The sequence below is a fragment of the Festucalex cinctus genome, chromosome 1, assembly GCF_051991245.1.
Source record: "Festucalex cinctus isolate MCC-2025b chromosome 1, RoL_Fcin_1.0, whole genome shotgun sequence".
Taxonomy (NCBI): Eukaryota; Metazoa; Chordata; class Actinopteri; order Syngnathiformes; family Syngnathidae; genus Festucalex; species Festucalex cinctus.
The window spans coordinates 44,813,487-44,833,981 of NC_135411.1; the positions used below are offsets into that span (position 1 = coordinate 44,813,487).

The following is a 20,495-nucleotide window of genomic DNA, read 5'->3' on the forward strand; positions in this document are numbered from 1 at the left end:
ACAACTTTGTCGCAAATGAGCAAGATGGCAACCAACAATTAGCACATATGCTGCTGGTTGTAAACAATGCTGCTTCAGGTATTTCACTGCCTGTACATTTTTATTTCACACAGAAGTCTCTGTGAATACATGGAGGATCTAAATGTCTGGCGCAGCCAAGCTCATTTATTGATCAGTCTTAGCAAGAGCTTCACACTCTTTATTGGTTCACTTTTCAAACTATGAGAATTACAATGCTGATGAAAGAGTAATTAGTCCATGACGGATGACATTCCTACTCACTTAGCTCATCAAAGTAAGAATAACTGATTGTTCTTATCTATGTGTGTGATGTAAAGAGACTTTAGCCAAAGGATTTTTGACAATGTTACATCGTATTGAGACGAAGACTAAGTACAGGGAGTCCTCGAGTTACGGCTCTGTTCCGTTCCTACGCTGGCGATGTAACCCGAATTACGACTTAAGTCGGACTTCACTGTTAAATGGACGCCTCTAATAATAAGAGTCATGTTTTGACAGGTGTTTTAGGCCTTAATGGGTTAAAGTCGATATTTACATCAAAATACTTTGTACAGTAATTAAAAAAAAAAAAAAAAAAAAAACACATATTTGCGTGACCCGGAAGAGCCGGAACCAATATTTTGTGACAGATGGTAGAGCGGAGCTAATTCAAACTTAAACATGGAAATGTGACGTGCCTGATGGCTCGCCGACCTGCTCAATGTATGTCTGTTGCTGAAGATAACAACACAAATTTACCGTATTTTCCGCACTATAAGGCGCACCTAAAAGCCTTCAATTTTTTCAAAAGCTGACCATGCGCCTTATAATCCAGTGCGCCTTATATATGGATCAATATTGAGCCGCAACAGGTCTCGCTGTCAAGACAGTATCGGCGACCCTGCACGATCGGTGACGCGCATGTGCAGAAGATCCCGCCATCTTGGATCGCGAGCTAATACTAATACTTTACCTCAGAGAAAATAATAAAATGGTTGTTTATTCATTTTGGGAGTGAATGGAGTTGTCAGAAAGCTGGTTTGTAATCTATTAATAAAGTTTGACTGACCTATCTGACTGTTTTGTTGACATTCCCATTAGCGCAGCACCATCTAATGGATCCATAACGTAACCCCAGCCTCTACTGTAGCGCCTTATATATGAAAAAAGTTTTAAAATATGTCATTCATTGAAGGTGCGCCTTATAATGCGGTGCGCCTTATGGTGCGGTGCACCTTATATATGGAAAAAGTTTGAAAATGTGTCATATATCGTTCAAGTGCGGCATGAAAAATCGTCGACTCTTCTACTCCCACACAGTCACAACTTAGAAAGCCGTGCTTCAGAACCGAAAGATGGCACAGTTTGATTTGACGTGTATCGGTGCTCAGTAGTCCATACCGAATCGTTCCATACCACAAAAAGTACCGTTTTTGCTCCCCGTCCCTAAGTTGTTCTGACATTAATTCAGAGTTTCACACTATTGGCCTAGCCCTAACAGTAGGATATATTATTTTTGCAAAATTCATCCATCAGTAATGCAAATTGCATGAGAACAGGCTGCCACCTGACACGGTGTTCTCTCCAATTCAAAATCCAGTGAATTCATTAGAATTGATAATGTGGTGCAGGTTTCAAAACACTGGATTGTGGTCTATATAATATGGTTGAGCATAATATCAACTGGGGCGGCACGGTAGTCGAGTGGTTAGCACATCCGCTTCCCAGTTCTGAGGACTCCGGTTCGAGTCCAGGCTCCGGCCTTCCTGGGTGGAGTTTGCATGTTCTCCCCGTGCCCGCGTGGGTCTTCTCCGGGTACTCCGGTCTCCTCCCACATTCCAAAGACATGCATGGCAGGTTCATTGGGCGCTCCGAATTGTCCTTAGGTGTGCGTGTGAGTGTGGATGGTTGTTCGTCTCTGTGTGCCCTGCGATTGGTTGGCAACCAGTCCAGGGTGTCCCCCGCCTACTGCCCAGAGCCAGCTGAGATAGGCGCCAGCACCCCCCGCGACCCTTGTGAGGAATAAGCGGTCAAGAAAATGGATGGATGGATAATATCAACTGATATTTTTGTTTTGAGAGCCAGGGAAATCCACACTTATTATATTACTGTATGGCACTATATTCATATCAGAGTGTATGATGTGTGCATTGTGGAATTGTGCAGTTGCCAGCAAAAGTGTGATTTTTTTTTTTTTTTTTAGATAAATTCTGGACATGCATCAAACAGAGCTGCTTTAGTGGAACCTGCTGGAAATCCAGTCACCTGCAACAGCACAGATGATACCCAAGCGTGTTCCTAGAAGAGGATCTGATGGATTTGACACACATACAAGCACGCACACACCTGATACTCGTCATGCTTCCAGCCTCAGAGCCAAGCTTGCATCTCTCCAGCTGACTGGCAACAATCTGTCGTTCGGCTTCCAGCTCCCTGGTGAGACGTTCAAACTGCAACTCCTGGAGTGAAAGCAAGAGATGGGATCTGTGTTAGAGTTGTTCTATTTACACTCGCACTGAATTTTATTTTACATCACACATTTATAATTGTTGTGAAATGGATTCTGGTGGGAAAACTCTCCATATTTACCACTTGGATGATAATATTATAAGAGTTTGCAAAACTCTTGAAGAACCAATATGTGTGTTTTACAGATTACTAGGTAGGTGTGGAAAATCTGGGCAAACTTTCACTTTCAAGGAAATGTTTTCAAGTAATGATGAAGTTTGTTTGTTTTTTAAATGAAAGTTTACTTGTTTTTCTTTTTTTAATTCTACTGATTGAGGATGAAGTGTACCAGGCTGAAACACAAAGGCAACCAGCAGCTGATTGTAATTTAAATGTCAGATGCAGAAATCATTATGGCTAATTTAACATAACCAATATGCCCAAATTATGCAAAACACTGACTGGTTGTCAAATTCCCCGAAAGAGCATGTAATGCCTGCAGTGTGCTTAAGATGATGATTTGTATTTGCAAATTGGTTGATGACAGTATAGTGCTGGGATTCCATATTTTTACATAATCAATCTTTACCATGAAGCATGTCAAAATATAGGCAAGATGTACCCTTTACAGACATTTACTTAATAAAGACACACTTTAGTGGGTGCATTCATAAAATCTAATGTCATCCAAGCATTCAGCTTTTCCAAGTTCCAGTGCTGCTTTAATAAGCTGTACTTTTTTCCACTTATTTGTCATTTATTTTGAATGTGATTAAAAAGTTTGATAACCTTGTTATCCACAAATTCACATTAGTCAGTTAGTTTCCTTTTTTAACATATAACTATGAAGAGACCTTTAAGTTTACATACATGGGAAATATGACTAATGCCTATGGATGGACATACCATTATTTTGAAAAGACATTTCAATGCATTTCCTCCACTGCTGAAGATGGCGTATTAGCACAGCTGGAGTTTTTCCCATTTTATTTTTTAATCTTTTCCTCATGCATCCTTTAAATACCCCGAACATTACAAAAATAAATGAATAAATAAAATAAAATAAATAAATGTGGTGAGATACGGGCGGTCACTCTGTAGGACCACACAGAACAATAGAAGCATCTGTAACCTGCCGATTTAACCACTGACAAGAAAGAATACTTTCATGAGATGGCGCTCCATCTTACTGAATGTGAATTGGGAAGTTAACAACCTTGTTTAGTAGTGATCTTCTTACAACATGTTAAGATACATCATTAAGATTTCCATCAACAAAATGTTATTATATAGTAATTCCATCACCCCATATCCCAACACATACAATTCAATTTTCAGGCACCTTGCATCTTCTTCATGATTCCAATAATGTATACTTTTCCAAATAACATCTCCATCAGTGAAGAGTACATAGTAAAAAAGAATTTTCAAAAAAACTTGTAGTTTATGAGGATAAATGTTTTTTTCATTATTAACTCATTTGCTCCCAATAAAGTGTAAATACGTTTTTTTTTAATGTTGTAAGTGTCCCAAAGACGTATTTATACGTTTTGTTTTGTTTTTGTTTTGTTTTTTTTTGTTTTGTTTTATTTTTTTTTATGGTAGAGCATACAGAAGGCTTTGATGCAGCCTCTCAACTGCAAAGAACGGTTGCAGAAATGGTAGTTATTACACAAACGGCCAGCAGGTGGCAGCAGAGCAAAGGAGATCAACCAGGGCCATGTAGAAAAAAAGCTAAATTACTTCGAATTTTAAATAGATTTGTGAAAACTGATGAAACTTAGCTCTCTTCTAACGCTAATTGCTGCAAAACGGAAACAGATAGAAACATACTTTTTTTCCTGATGAAAGAAAATACTTTAATCTTTCTTTTGATAGGTTCCATGCTTTTATAGCAATTGAACCCAATATTCTGTGGACCTTGCAAAATCAGTAAAAATCCAATAAAACAGCCGGGAGCGAACGGGATTGCTTCTGTCAAAATGGCTGGGAGTGAATGAGTTAAATGTTTTTATTGTTCCCATGTACGGAAATTAGTGGGTCACCCTGTACAATAATTATTTTGATCTGTACTAATATGGAAATATCTATATGCATATATCAGGTGGCTAAAATAACAACATGATACACAATGGGCATATATTTCAGTTTAGCTCCTTCATTAGAGAATATTGTGGAGAGAGATGATGATGTATCCCATTTATCTATTGGAGCTTTTGCATCCAAGGCAGCTCGAACCTCTCTTCCATGTTGATACGATATGATTATAATAAATTCTTGCTGGAGTCAACAAAGTAACAGACGGCCCACTTCTTCTGTAATCAAACTGGTCATCTTCTTATTTCTAGTAGCAACTACACACACGTCTATATAAATTTAGGTGTTATTAGCATTCATATATAAATGCAGTTTCCATGTACAACAGGAAAAGAGGTCTAATAACAATGGTAATATTGTATGAAGTTGCCCGTGAGGACTATAAGATGTGGTGGTGTGTCAAACACCATGTCATCTACGTGCAGTTGTACAGAGGAAAATGTGAGAGCACGGCAGACTGATGTTACCATGCTGAACCACACACACGCATCACTTGCAAATCCAGCAAGGGAGACAAGTAGCCTCTTCCCTCTTAATAGCTTTAGCATGATGACACATGAACGTGTTGGCACAACATGGCAAAACAAAACCCTCCTGAAAAGCATCTACTGAACCGATATAGTCAAATAAGATACACAGTCGTACGAAGAAAATGAAAATATTTCAGAATTCAAATGTCATGCAGAGTGGCGACTATCACAGTAATTATTCCATGAATGAGCATTTCAGCAGGTGCAAAAATCAAATAGCCACAGACTGCCAAATGTGCAAGAAAGTTAGAAGACATTCCATCACATGCAGTTCGAACTAACAATCCACAGCATGCGCCTAATTTACATCTTACAAACTACTGCATGAAGGAAAACAGCTTGCTTCCTCCTCTGTGATCTGACACTATTATAACCATCCTCATTAGCTGATGCTTAGAACATTTTTTTTTAAAAAGCACCTACTTCACGGAAATAACCACGGCTGATGAAGGAAAAGATGAAAGGCGTCCTGCTTGTTTGGTACGTCTACCGTCGAGCGCACCGGGCTACCGAAAGGTTAAGCTGAGATGACGCACTGCGTGCATGGACGGTGAGAATTCTGTTGCAAGGCTTTTTGAAAAGCCCAAACAAAAGGCACTGCTCCCTCCTTTCCTCCTTTCCCCCCCTGCCTCTCCAATCTCGGCTGCCTCCAAACGAAGGCCTGACATGAAGACACCTGTTACTGCAGGCTGACAAACACCATGAAAATTTCAAGGGAAAAAAAAAAATTCAGAAAAGTTACAAAGTAAAGCCACGAGGCAGAAGAGGAGTGAGTGAGTCCACATACCTTCACATGGACCATACTTCACAGAGCAGACTTCAGTCTCGCTTTTCTCTTTGCTCCCCTCTGGCCTAAAACATTTCCTCTACTACCTCCAAACATTCGTCTGTCTTGGGTCGAGAGACACAGCCAGAAAGATATGGGCAGAGGGGGAGAGACAGACTACAAGTGTCACTTGAGCCTTCTCTTGGCTTTCTCCATGTCTTTTTATCGCTCCCTCCATGGGGGCCATGGACACACACACACACACACACACACATGCAGTGTTCAGTGAGGCACAAAGGTCCCCATGGCAACGGAGCATTTAGAAGCCCAGTGGCATTATTCATGCAACGTTGCATCACAATGCGCCCTCCCACTGGTCCACCCTGAAAAAAGCCCACTACTCAACAGTCATATCTCTCCCTCTCTCTCTCTCTCTCTCTCTCTCTCTCTCTCTCTCTCTCTCTCTCTCTCTCTCTCTCTCTCTCTCTCTCTCTCTCTCTCTCTCTCTCTCATACAACAATACACCCCTGCTCCACTGAAAAGTGAGGAGGGGCTTGAAGAAGGTGAGGCAAGATGGGGAAAAATATATATATATAAGAAAGGTGGACTCATAACTACACACTCACATGTCCACTGGCAAATTAATTCTATTGCTACTACACAATAGTAAAGTGGATGCAAATTATTCTGAAAGTAAATGCATTCTGTAAGTGGATCCACAGGTCCAAGTCACAGTCATACTTTGATTAATTTTCAACATTGAAAACAAGAACGTTTTTACTTTGCCTTTTGGTGAGGTTCTACGTACAGACTTCAACAGATTTAAAACAATCGCGATGGAATACTGCCTGCTTCTCGATCAAATCTACCAAAATTGTGCTAAGGCTTAGATACACCAATCCATCCAGTCATCCATTTTCTGAGCCGCTTTTCCTCACAATGGTCGCGGTGTTGTTGGAGCCTATCCCAGCTGGCTTTGGGCAGTAGGTGGGGTACACCCTGAACTGGTTGCCAGATAATTGCAGGGCACACATAAACGAACCACCACTCACAATCACACATACATGCACACCTAGGGAGCGCCCAATTAACAGATGTGAAGGTTAAGTGATTGGTTTGAGTTCATTTAGACAGGAAGTTTACTGATAAATGCTACTTTTATTACTATCCCATGGAGGTCTCAGAGAAAGTGGCTGTGCATTTACTCCTCAGAGGCTGTGAGGGGGTGGGTCTGCACTTTATGACGTCATAAAGTGAGAACTCGCTCGTTTTCTTAGGTTGGGAGGGATTGGTGCATGGAGAGCAGAATGACCTAGAATTTCTCATAGAGGGGCGAATGGAGGAAAACACCACTTCAGTCATGTTTTTATTGAGGAATTAGAATTTTAACATAGTTAAAAGCTCCAAAAAGTTGATTTTTCATTTTGTACAAGCTGCACAAGCTGTTTCCAATCAATGGGATCGTAACAATCCCATTGTTTGGAAACAGCTTGTGTTGGAAGAGGGTAACCTGCAAGACCTGAAGTACTCCAGCCCTCGAGGACCGAGTTTGCCCATCCCTGATTTAGAGTGTTCAGTTAACCTGCCAAGCATGTCTTTGGAATGTGGGAGGAAACCAGACTGCCCAGAGAAGACCAACGCAAGCACAGGGAGAACATGCAAACTCCACCCAGGAAGATCGGAACCTGGACTCGATCTCACGTCCTCTGCGCTAGGAGGCGTACGTGCTAACCAGTCATCACCATGCCGCCCTACACCAATCCAATGTCGACCAAATGTGACCAATTCCTACCCCCTGCTGTGTCGGCCCAGACGTCGGCACGTTGCGTAGAAAAATGCCGTAAAAAACACCGCACCAACCCCGACTGTTACGTACCTTCAGCACATGCGCGAGAAGTAATTCCCCTCCATACCATCGGTGGCGGTAGTCATTATTCATAAAGGCAACCGGAAACCTCTTTAAGGGGGCAGGATATAAAAACGGAAACAATGCATACTTTTTTTCTCACGTCCTCCGGCGTGAATGAAACCCTCCGTTTTTTTTGCAGTATCGTATATAAAAGTAAATCCTGCTACAAAACTGCTACATCCAGTCACGTCCCCATGTGATGCCATAGTTTGGCTTTCATACTTTTGTCGGAAAACCTTTTAACGGTAATATCATACAATGCCGGTCTCTCTTGAACCAGAGACGAAGTTATCTTCCCGACATTCTGTCCAGACAGACATTGTACGTTCGAATGCGGAGGGTACAGCAGGGTGCGCAAAATGAGCAAAAAAGCTAACAAACAGTCAATCACAGCGATCAAATGCCCCGGTGGCCGATTCAACATGGCAAATTTGCTGGAAATGCCACCCCCGATGTATTCCAACTTGATCCGACTTTAAGACAGTAATTTATACACTGATCAGACGGCGCATGCCATCGGCCCAACGCTGTCCGACTCCCGACGTCAGATTGGTGTATCTAGGCCTTAGCCACCCTGTGGCCCTGAGCCACCAATTTCACGTGCTTTTTGCGAGTCTAAAATCTTGTCACCAAATTGCGAGCTGCACCACGGGTGTGACAGCCACGTCTGCCCGAACATCCAGGGAGGCAGAATGCGCTCCCAAACACGGTTTACTAGACTTGCCTTGGCATGAAAAGGATGTGCCTGTTTTGATGTTGAGCATGCAGGTGCCTGTGTATAAAAATAGGGCCCAAGAGTTTCAGTTCAAATGCACGTACTTCATTTTTACAGACCAGTTCCAGCGTTTAGGTGGAAAGTATAGAGATATGAGTAGTTTTTCTATTATAGTCTCTTGACATACATTGCAAGTGTTTCAAAAAAATAATCTAACATAACAACTATTTCAAAGTGAAAACTATGTCGTTTACATCCAGATACTTTTTTTTTAAATCACTGCAAATTCACTTGTTTCTCAATCACACCATATTTTCCAACACTAAGCCATCACCCCTTAAAGCGATACAACACTTATTAATAATTTTCCAGTATTGGATTAAGCATTGTGTACAAAGAATAAAAGTACAACTATCTCTGGCATCTTATTCCTTGAATTTTATTTTAAACCGATTAAGTATCCGAATTCGAACGTACCGTGGGGAACGCCATCATCCTGGTCACGTGATCATGATGACATATCCCGTGCGTAACCGGAAGCCGTCTTCGTTCATTTCAATGGGAATTTGCTGACATAATGTGCAAGAAAAAGACGTCTTTGATCCCAAATACTGCTCCAATTCTGCTCAGAGTAAAGTCCTCAACACGTCCGGTTTCATGTCGTTCTGTGTGGGGGTGGGGCGGTGTGGAGGTGGCTGCCCCTAATATGGGCTAAAGCGTGCTTAGCACACGACATGTAGCTTTGCCTAGCAGAGTACAAGCCACCTGGATGTTTACCGTCCACTTCTACTCGCCGGCGGCTGGATCTGCCAGTTTTATCAGGCTTTCGGTTGGAAACAAATCTTTAGGGTGTCCTCCGTGGCTGCACTGCTTTTGAAGAAGTGCTTCTTTGTTGTAAGGCGTAATTCCATCTCTGATGTCCGCCGTGGGACGCGATAATTCCTCGTGAGTGTCTTTGCTGTCATTCATTCCATGTAATTCAATGTGTATTTTACGCACGTGATACATCACGATGATCACGTGACTGACCAAAATCCCCGATACAGTACTTAACGCAAAAATATTCATAAAAACTACTCTAAAATCATAATTGCTCGACATAAATTGCCAATTTTTTCAGGGAAGAGTTGAAATGAAACATTTCACAGAATAGCTGGTAAGTTTTTCCTAAGTCTTGTGTTCCTTTAAGCTCAAATTGACACATCATGTAAAGATGTGGAATTTGCTACCAAATTGTATCACAGTCCAGCTAGATTATTAACTCTTTCTTAGCGTGCTGTGGGTGTTCTGCTAGAATGTCTGAATCATTCTAAATTTCTACAATGCAACCAGCAAGTTCAAAATGTTTACTTTGCCCAGAAAGGAAGTACAAGAAGGCACTTTGGTGTGTGCCAAAAATAGTAAAGAGGAATGTGAATCATAAGACAAGTGAGATTCAAATCAAATTCAACCATGCAAAAATATCCCTACCATGATGCAGTAAGCCTGGTAATTAGAACCCATTGCCTTCCCAACGGGGGTTAGTTCCTCCTGAGACGATTGTCGCACCTCCTACTGAGTCAGACTAAAATGCTGGCTTCTTTTTGTATTTGTTTATGTGACGCGTACTGCTCATCCCTTCACCCACACCAAATAAAATCATCATGACTGGCCAGCAAATACACATGCACATGCAAAGCGCTGGTCAGGCTGTAGTCACATGTTTATTCAAATTGGGATCCGCCCACCTAATGGCTGAACAAAGCACGTGTTGTATATGGCTATTGCCCAATAAGCTAAGTGCTTCAGGTTTATTAAAATAATTGCCACCTGCTTAGGTAAACTGTCCTGCAATGTGTCTAATATTATCTATTTACAAACATGCTGTTTATGTAATAACATAAGGGATATTGCTGAAAATGTCCATTAAATCTGGTGATGATTATGGTAATATTGGTGAGTCATATAACAATTTCTATACAAATACTTGTGCCTCATTCATTCAAGCATGAAATTAGAAAACCAAGTAAATCTTAATATTTAGTCTAGTCATTTTTTCCCCCCTAAGAATCTGTCAAAGTCGTTCTTCGCCCCAGTTTCTCGGCCGGACGAAGTTTTAAATTCTATCCGTACCAACTTCAGGTCATTGAGCATCATAATTTTCTGCTTGAAGCCTTTGTACAAGTAGCTACAGGTAAAGCTTTATCACTCTTTTAAGTATCCTAAGAATCTAAATTGAACTTTTGATGATGCTGAGCAGGTGAGTCCTTTCAATAGACGTTCCCTGTCTTTGTGTAAACAACTGCTCTGGGAGTTCCGTGTTCTCATTAGTGGCGATAGTAGCAGGCCTTCCGTGGTGTGGTTTGTCAAGAAAGAATCCTGTTTCCAGAAACCTGCACAAATTGCACTACGTGTGTGTATGTGTGAAGGCCATAAATTGGCATTGAACTGCAGTAAAAAAAAAAAAAAATTGTTGCCACACAGCTATTTTGCAACACTGCTCCAATGTAAATTGACGAGACCAGCAAGAATAATGAGCTTGCAAACACTTTAAGCAGTGGCCTCCAAACTATGGGTTCATGGGCAATTTGTGGACCATAATCCACTTTTAGGCGGCCCGTGCCATATACTAAAACTGACATCTGTTACAAAATTGTATTTCATATACTTTTGAGCTTTTCTAAATATGCAAATACAATTGAACATATAATATTTCTCTTCACAACACTGTGGTGAATAAAAATAATTGATTTAAACAAGTAAACATGGTTTCTTCCACTTTCAAGGTCCAAAATGTGAAAATATCACGTGGTTTTTCTTTTTTTTTTTCTTTAAAAAGGGTCATCCTACTACAAATTGTTCCTGTTTTGGTTCTGAATGTAGAGATGAGATTCTTCTGCTGCTCAGTGCAGGGGTGGGTCTCGTCTAGTGGGATACCATGGCCGGTAGCCACCCCAAAATCTTGTAAAATCCTAAACTATTTGCATTATGGAATGCTGTTCAGGTAATAGTTTTTCAAAAACACTGTACAACTCACCAAATTCCCGATGACCAGCCTGCCCCTGCTTTTGGGACATCCTCACAGGTTTTAACACTGACTGTTATGATTGCACTGTATCAGTTGAGCTTCTTTATTCAACCTACTGCATTATTATTATTATTATTATTACTATTATTATTATTATTATTATTATTATTTATTAATTACTAAAAAATTACTTATTTTTATTGACCGCATTGTTATAATGTCCATTGTTTTTAGCCATTCCAGAGGTTTGACTGTATGCTCTCGGTGCCACTTAACATAAAGATGTTCAGTGCTTTGGTGTGCATATGTGATAGTGATCACAGCTTGGTAAGCAATTGAGCAGCAAGTAAGTAAAGTGGGGGCACAATTAGGATGTGTAATGATCAGGTTCTACAATCAAGAGCCTGACAACTGACTGTATTACTTAATATGGTGCTGCAGACTGATCTCATTATTGAAGGACGACAGATCGAGAGTTACAGCCACTAGCTTCCAGGGAAAGCCCAGCTGCCATGAAAGCAATTAGTAAAATAAAAGAAATGGGTGTTTTGACAAGAGTAGGCTGCATTGTGAGGAAAGATTATGTGCGTCTAAAAGATGTCAGTGCCGCTCCCTCTCTTTTCCTTGCATAAAGATGTCTAATTGTTGTGCCTGCCTGACGTTTAGTTTTTTAGGAGCGAGGGCGTCCCAGTTTGATGAAAACATGTCACACTTAGCTTGTATCTAAGTTTTGAGCTCCAAAATATTTGGTACACTGAGTCAATGACAAAGTTGTCCCTGAGGCGAAGGGAACCGAGCCAACAGAAGAAGGTGGACCGTGATAGTGCACAGGGAGTGATATTGGAGCGACATTGAATAAAGGCGAGAAAACTTCAGAGCAGCAAGGGGGAGGACAGATTCTGGGAGATTTAGTGTTCTGTTGATCCCAGAGCTACTTAAATGTTCATCCCAACCAGACAGATTTGTCTTGTTTTCAGAGGACTGTGCTTGTAGAGCAATGTTTTAATTCCTTCCCTTTATCATGCCCTCCCCTCCATGTGTAACAATGCTCAAACAGGATTTAAGCACACAGTAAATTCTGTCGTGTAAATTTGACTCTATTTAGATAGGAAACAAATACACTCAATTTTAAAGTAAACTAAGATTTATACTAGGAAAATAGTCAAATACAAAAATTGAAATAAATAAATAAATAAAACTCACTCAAGGGTTAAGGTTCAAACTCATGACCTTCAACTTGGGAGACTCCCACACTACCACCTGAGTTATGCCCCTCCTACAGTTTGCTTTTCTCCAAGAGACCAAAGATCGTTTTTGGTCTGTTGGAGTTAGGAAGACTCCATACACTCATGGAATCAGCTGCAGCTGACATGAGCGATATACGAGCAGAGAGCAGGATCTGTGCAGCAGCAACTGGCTGCCACAAGACTGTCTACGGTCAGCCAGTTAGATCCATTTCGCTCCATTTCTTTCCATTGTCGTTCGCCAATCAAAGACGTAAGCTGGACGGCGGCCATCTTACTACTCCCATCACGCGAGCAGACTACTGTATAAAGTTACTATCCGTATATATACGGATTAGACATATACAGCTCATAATCTACTAAGGTATACTCAGGTATATAAATCATGCTGTTGCTCCTAAGTACCATCTCAAATGTTCTGCAATTTCAATTCTGTAAATGTATAAGATGGTATGCCGAGAAACGTTTCTTAGGAGTGGTAATACGGTGGCCTCACAGCATATAAGCGAAGCGACTCCATGTGCAAACGTGAACGTAAAACTAAGGTAAATACAGTATATTTCAAATGTTTTACTTTTAGCAAGTTTTGCATGACCAAATGTCCATTGCATTGCACATATTTTTTTTGAATTAATTTTCAATGAAAGAGTTTTTTAATGCATTTTATTTTAATTTTTAAAAAAAATCATGTATCAAACCATTAAAGATTTGAAAGTATAAGTTGTGGTTTGATACTGTGTTAATAGATGTACGACAGTACGTTTTTGTTATTTGTGGACAAAATTTCAATTCAAACCTAAAGAAAATATTGGTCTTCTTACATCAAAGTTTCCTCAAAATCAGAATTATAGTTTTATCTGCATCTGTAAAAGAGGTTCACAAATGTAATTGTTATTGTACAAATCTGGTACATGTAAGAATAAGGGAATACAAACAGGTTACACCACATGGTGGCGTTGTCTACACGTTTTGAAAGGTACGCATTGTTAGGAGTCAATTTTAAAAGTTGCGTATTTTAAATACAATATAGCTTATTATAATTGCATCTCTCAGCTCTCAAATGACGTTGGAGAGTTGTTGTTGTTACTTTCCTCCCCTTTTCTTTCCTTCCCCAACTCGGCTCTCTCCCAGGCTGAAGGTTGTGAGTTTGTTCCAACCTTGAGTCACTTCTATTTTTTATTTTTTCCAATTCTTTATTTTACTATCTTCCAAGTGTAAATATTACTCTAAAATTTAGTCTATTTGGTCCATATCTAAATAGAGTCAAATTGACTACAGAATTTACTGTGCATGATGTAAAGACATTATGCAGTGAGGGCAAATATTCAACCTCAACAGTCATCTAGAAATTTTGGAAATATAAAATGTAGACGAGGCTGAGATATCATATTTATAGTATATATATATATGCTTTTTGATCCTGGAATTTGCAAATCCCCCAAAAGCTTACAGTAAAGGGTTCTCTCATCGTTCATTTTCTATCACATGTCGTGAGACAATGAGTGCAACAAAGTGTGACGTGTTTGATTACAAAGTTAAAAAATCCAAAGTCATCCATCTTTAAAACTTCAGTCATCTTGAGACATCGGTTCATAAAATAGTTATGATTCCGAGGAAGCAACGTGATAATATTGGAATCCTGGTTCAGGGCTATAGTACTGACTGATTCTCTTTCTTCATTGCCAGAAATGAAATAATCATCATCTTCCATTAGACGAAGACTCATCAAATATAAACGAAGATATCTTTTCCTTTGCAGTGTCAACCGTCTGCTCAGCATACTGCAACTCACTTGACTGTTTAAGTCAAGCTTGGAGAGCTAGATTCGCATTTGAACATGAGGATAATGCAATGATTATTCCATGTACCTAATTCCTCAGAACAGAAACAAAAGACCACGAGTTAGAAAATTATTGAGATCATCACTCTATTGTAATAAATCTGCATTACTGCTACACAATGAATTACATCTACAAATTTAAGTCTTCGTTTTTGTTGATCTGAAAAACCACCAGCAGACAACTATTCACTATTCAGTTCAATTACTAATGGAGTTTCTAAACAACCAAAAAGAAAGAGGAAGAGTGGCTACTAGAGTAGACACTCATGACATGACAATTCCGCCCTCACATCCTTCACTTCACTCCCCCATATGTTCAAACCATTTTCTTATGAAAATTTAATTATGGGATGAACTTTGAAGAGCACTATACTTGGAAATTTAATGAGTTAGACGTCCTGCTAAACAAATTTTAATTAGTCATAACAAACACATGAAGAATGTGCTATGACAAGGAGCAATCAATGTGTGAAGTCCTTTGCGAGACTTTGGTTTCATTTTAAAGTGCACTAAATATTTACTGCATTTTACTGCAATTGATAATAATAATGCATCAGATTTATATGTCGCTTTCTCTTTTGCACACGCAACACGCTTACAATGGATACATTATTCTCATACTCGTACATTCACACTCTGGTGGTTGTAAACTAAATAGGTAGCCACAACTGCCCTGGGGCAGGCTGACAGAGGGGTGGCTGCCAACGCGCACCTATGACCCCCTCCGACCACCATCAAACATTCACATCTGCCATATAACAGTATAAGCGGCACTAGCAGCAATGTACTGTAACAAGTTTTACCCCGCTTAAACTAAAAAGAATGATGTCCAGATATCACATTAAAATATTTGACTTCACAGAAACTACATCGAGTTACTTCGTATGACCTGATTATTTCATGTTGATGTAAACAATCATTCTTCACTTGAACCAGCCTTAATTTTTTGCCTTGATATAAAATATTTTCTTATCATTGTTGGTACTGAACCAAATTAATTCATTTAGTTTGAACTGAATTAACATATTCAATTTGACATCCCATATTTTATAAAGAGCCACTGATTGTCAGTGAGCAGCAGCAGGTACTCAGGGGCCATTTGGTGATCTAACCCTCCAATTCCAACCTGCAATGCTGAGTGTCAAGCAGGAAGGCAAATGGGTTCCATTTTTAAAGTATTTTGGTATGACCTAGGCAGGGATTGAACCCACAATCTCCCAGTCACAGGGTGGACACTCTACCACTAGTCCACTGAGCTGGTTTGGTTTATTTGACAAAAAATAAGAATAATTAAAAACTATAAGGGTTACGATATTGGAAAAACGTGATATGCAATATAGTTGTTGAATATCACAATATTGATATTATTGCGATATTCAACATGTACCTAAAGAAATAATAATTTTATTATCAAATGAAAGCATAGCATTTTTATTTTTTGTGTGGTAAAATAAGCAAGTTCAATGTGTTCTTAGTTAATTAATTGTATTAATTCCCCTCGATGATGTTCATGTATTGGATGGCGATGCACGTTTAAGTTTGTTTCTGATTGGTCAGTTAAAAGCAAAAAATTCTATAATAATTGAAAATTATTGCATGTCTCAAAAGAATAATATATAATAAAAAAAAATAGTAAAGCATGCCTGCAAAAATAATAATTAAATATGGCACCCGGCTTGACAGTGCATTTGGCTCGTCAGGATCAGAAAATGGATGGATGGATGGATGGATGGATGGATGGATGGATGGATGGATGGATGGATGGATGTTGCATATGGCCTTGTGCACTTCATGTTTGATATTGTTGAAGTATTTGAAACCATGTTGGAGATTTTATACAATATCAACATATATTTAAAGATTAAAAAAAGGTTTCCTAATAGCAGCCAAACAATAGTCTGTCAATACCCAGTGGAGTTTTTATTTAATCTGCGATCAAGGAGACCGTTGATCAAAATTGCACATCTCCCTTTTGTAAAGCAACTCTTTCAAGGCTGGCACACTATAAACAGCGCTGCCTTCATAACAGGTAGGTTTGTAGTAAAAATGACAAATGATAACATGACGGAAACTGACAAAAGTAAGAAATATTGTTTTGAATTGCTAATCAATCTTGCATGTGCAATGAAACGGTAGGAAAATAGCGTCAAGTATTTCAATGTACAGTAACTGGCTGTTTGTATGAAAGCATGAGATTGCAGAACAGATACGCTTTTAAAATAGTTTGCGCCTATGTGCCTTGAAATGATTTCAGCAGTTGAGATCGGCTGCTCGAGCGTGAAAGACAAGCTGTTAAGAGTTGCGGGGCTTACAGAGGAGGGATGTACAAGCTGCCAAAAAGGTGGCATGAAAGTTCCGAATACAGGGCACTCCAGTAAATTCCCTTGGAAAAAAACAAAAAAAACAAGCTGTAACTAATGTACGTGCTCAGCAGCCTGTGCAGCGAAACGAAGTGAGTGTAAAAGGCTGTCTACTGGAAGAGTGATGGCTATTGCCAGGTTGTTAATGGAGTAAAGGTGAAGCAACTTCATTCACGACACTTGAAGGGGGAAGCTTTTCACTTTCAGGCAAGTATACACTTTGATCTAGTTATTAGTGTCACTTTTTTTCATGGCTATGTAAAGTGATACTTGAAAGAGGATGGTTCAATGTATATTGGATGCAAACACTTCTTTGGAATTCTTCTCCCAACACGTGGTTCGTTCGCTGTGGAACCTCGACCAGCAAGTTGTGGTGGGGTGGTGGTTGTTTGAATTAGATTCACTGTTTCGTAACAGAAGGAATACGTAGCAATAAATTGCAGCAAAGGAAAAAATAAACATGGATGAATGTTTCACACTAGCACAAACGAATATTCCACCTCCATGCTGTGAAACAAAGTACAGTACGTAAACCGAGGCAATATTTCTTCATATTTTTTGGAAACCAAATTGTATTTGAACCCATAGTTCAGGTAGTGAGAGTCCACTGTTGTAGAAAAATTAAAAAGTAAATTTTCTCTCTCTCTCTCCATATATATATATATATATATAAATATATATATATATATATATATATATATATATATATATATATATATATATATATAAATAAGTCTTTTGTTTTTGAATTTCTTTTTATGTTGCAATGTCACACAGTTCATACCTGTTCCTTGACAGAGGCCAGGATGGCGGAGGTGGTTTCCGACTCTGATCCATCGCCATTGGAGGTATTGAGAACGGGGCTCAACATGCTGGCAGCACAGGCAGTGTCAGACAACACTTCAGGCACTGGCATCACTCCTAGAAAACAAGGAAACATGCAAGCCTTTTATTATTAGTTCTTAGCTAACATGCCGTGGTTTGGACTGAAGGATGGTCACGCGATCTGATATTCCTGGACGTCAAGACACTGACGTCAACATGAGAGTGAGGAAAACTGATGATTAAGGTACACATGATTGATGTGTTTGGAAATCCGTTTCATTTAATTTGAAAAGTTGCTTGCAAATACGCAAAAAAAAAAAAACTTTTACTGAACTAGTAGCTCTTCTGGTGCAAATGTAATACAGCATGTCAGTATATTGGCCACGTATACTGTATCATTGCGGTGTCTGTGAATGTCTCATTGTGCTGCTATTGCGCTCCACTTTTTGGGGGACAAAGTTATTCATATAATGTATGTCTCTTGTGTCAGTTGCCTGCTTGAGAGTTTCCTTCAGTGGTACAGCGCTACTGGTCCATTTGTGCGTTTTTCTTTTTGTTGTTGTTTTTTAGCCGAGCCGGTGCTGAGACACTATTGTTTTTGTATGAATTATTATTATTATTATTATTATTATTATTATTATTATTATTATTATTATTATTATTATTATTATTATTATTATTATCTGCAAACAATTGCATTTTTGAGACACTAAACGGGAATGAAAACTCACCAAATTTTACACACACATCATGCGTGGCAAAAAATTTGTGTATTTTAAAGTCACCATACACGAGTATAAAAAATGGGCCTGCATGGATTTGCACCAAGAACACAGCAGTTTAGTATCAGTTAGGAGTATATGACTTTATCTCAAAGCGAGCTTGGACCAAGGAGGTGCAAAAGTGTTTTCCTCATTTAACGCCATTAAGCTGTAGTGAGTGAGTGGAGAGGACGACGACGACATAATTTGTTCATTCAATTAATGTCCATAAAATACAAATTACTGGTGCGATGATTTTTATATTTCCAAAAGGTTGACATGGACATCCAGTATGCATCTGTCATGTGAAAAGCTGACTTTACTGTCACATTGATGCACATAGCTGCTCAATTTTTGTGTGTGTGTAAAGCGGAGATTACTTTGAGCATCGTGGGGAGAAAAAGCTTTTCAAATTAGCCATGCATGGACACATGAACGTAACGTGACAAGCTATTTAGCTGGAATGCTTTGAGTGGAATAAACATGATTAGCAATACACTCTCCGGCATGAGATAATCCTGATCTATTAACAAAGTCTAAGAAAGTACATGTTTTGCCTCAGTCAGAGAGTCTTGGGACAATACACACACGGAGACAAGGCCGCCATGTGCCATCCTGTATTAGAGCACGAGTGGGAGGACACAGGCATCATATGCACCTTGCAATCCTGATGCATCACGGAGCTGGCGTAACGGCTGCATCAGCCAGCTTTACACGCTGATGAAAGACTTGTCATGAGGACTTGACGCATGCACATACACACACACATATTGCTGGCTGTCGGCATGAGACAGCAACAGCCTGGGGCCGCATTACCAAATAAGAAAGAAAAGCAGTAAAAAGGGACGGGAGCAGAAAGGTGAAGATTGGAAGCAAACAAGAAGAGGGCAAAAGTCATCATGCATGCTGCCAAGCAACCATCGCTTGTCACTGAATGTTTTATATGGCTGATAATCATGTCTTCAATCTATTATCCACACATTTGCATATTTCATTACCATGCACCTCCTTTTCCACCTCACATGTTGCGTCTCTGTAGTCTCCCTTCCTCCGCCATGCTGCCTTTCTAACGCTGTGCATTCTCTTGTTTCTCTTGCTATTTATCTCCTTTCCCTTCTTCTCCACACTTGACCTATTTTCACCGTCTCCTCGCCTTTTCAGTGCATTTCTGCTTTATTTAATAGCGTCCAGTGGAGGGTGACAGAAAGAGGACGGCCTCAAAGGTTGCCGCTTACATTTGAATCTGCAACGCTACAGTGCACCTGAGCCCTTCCAGAACCTTCTCCTGTTCCTCACAAATGCTTGGCTGCGCACTTCGGGACATGATGACTTCATATTTTGTATTCTTTGCCCCCGTGTAGTTGCTGGATTATTCAAGTTTTTTCTCTATATGTTGTTGCTAGAAAGTCACCGTAGCAGAGGAAAATTCTGCACGGCAACCGATGAGCAGATTGCACAACTAATTCTCCCAGAAGTAATGCTAGTGAAATAATAAATTGCTACTTGTTTTTAGCACATCTGCCTCAGAGTTGAGAGCCCCTTGATTCGAATCTCATCTCAGGTCCTCCTGTGTGTGTGTTCTATTGCTTCCTTACACATTCCGAAAACAAACGATTAGATTAAATTGTCCATAAGTGTGAATGCAATTGTGAATGGTTGTTTGTCTATATGTGGCCCGGGAATGACTTGTCACCACTAGGCTAAGGTTTGACCAAATTCAGAAGAGACAGGCTCCAACTTACCGAGAGAGGATAAGTGCTGTAGAAAATGATGGTCACCATCAAATAGCTTTTATTGACTGTACTGCAAATTAAGTAAAACTTTAGCAATGCTTGACCGTTTGGTGCCATGCCATAAAATATTAAATAATTCTATAATCTTTGATATCCTTTTACCGGGTGTCCAAGACAGTTTGGGTTGGAAATGAGCAGGATATCCTTTCTCAATCTATTTCCATTGAACGAAAAACAAAAAAGAATTCAAGTGACCTTTT

The 20,495-nt window shown here is 39.6% G+C and overlaps 1 protein-coding gene across 11 annotated transcripts in view; it reads right to left on the reverse strand.

Moving 5' to 3' along the window:
• The window catches only part of ctnnd2b (catenin (cadherin-associated protein), delta 2b), a 153,573-nt gene that overhangs the window by 100,473 nt on the left and 32,605 nt on the right, over window positions 1-20,495 (reverse strand). For 9 of the 11 annotated variants that reach the window (XM_077537232.1, XM_077537198.1, XM_077537241.1 and 6 more), the window contains exons 2-3: window positions 17,701-17,837; window positions 2,347-2,459 (exon numbers count right to left, since the gene is read on the reverse strand). In XM_077537232.1, coding sequence (XP_077393358.1) covers window positions 2,347-2,459; window positions 17,701-17,832 — 245 coding nt within the window. In that variant the 5' untranslated portion in view covers window positions 17,833-17,837. Of the gene's footprint in view, window positions 1-2,346; window positions 2,460-5,498; window positions 5,603-5,862; window positions 6,068-17,700; window positions 17,838-20,495 lie in introns of those variants that run through there. The other 2 variants (XM_077537218.1, XM_077537226.1) reach the window with 2 other exon arrangements.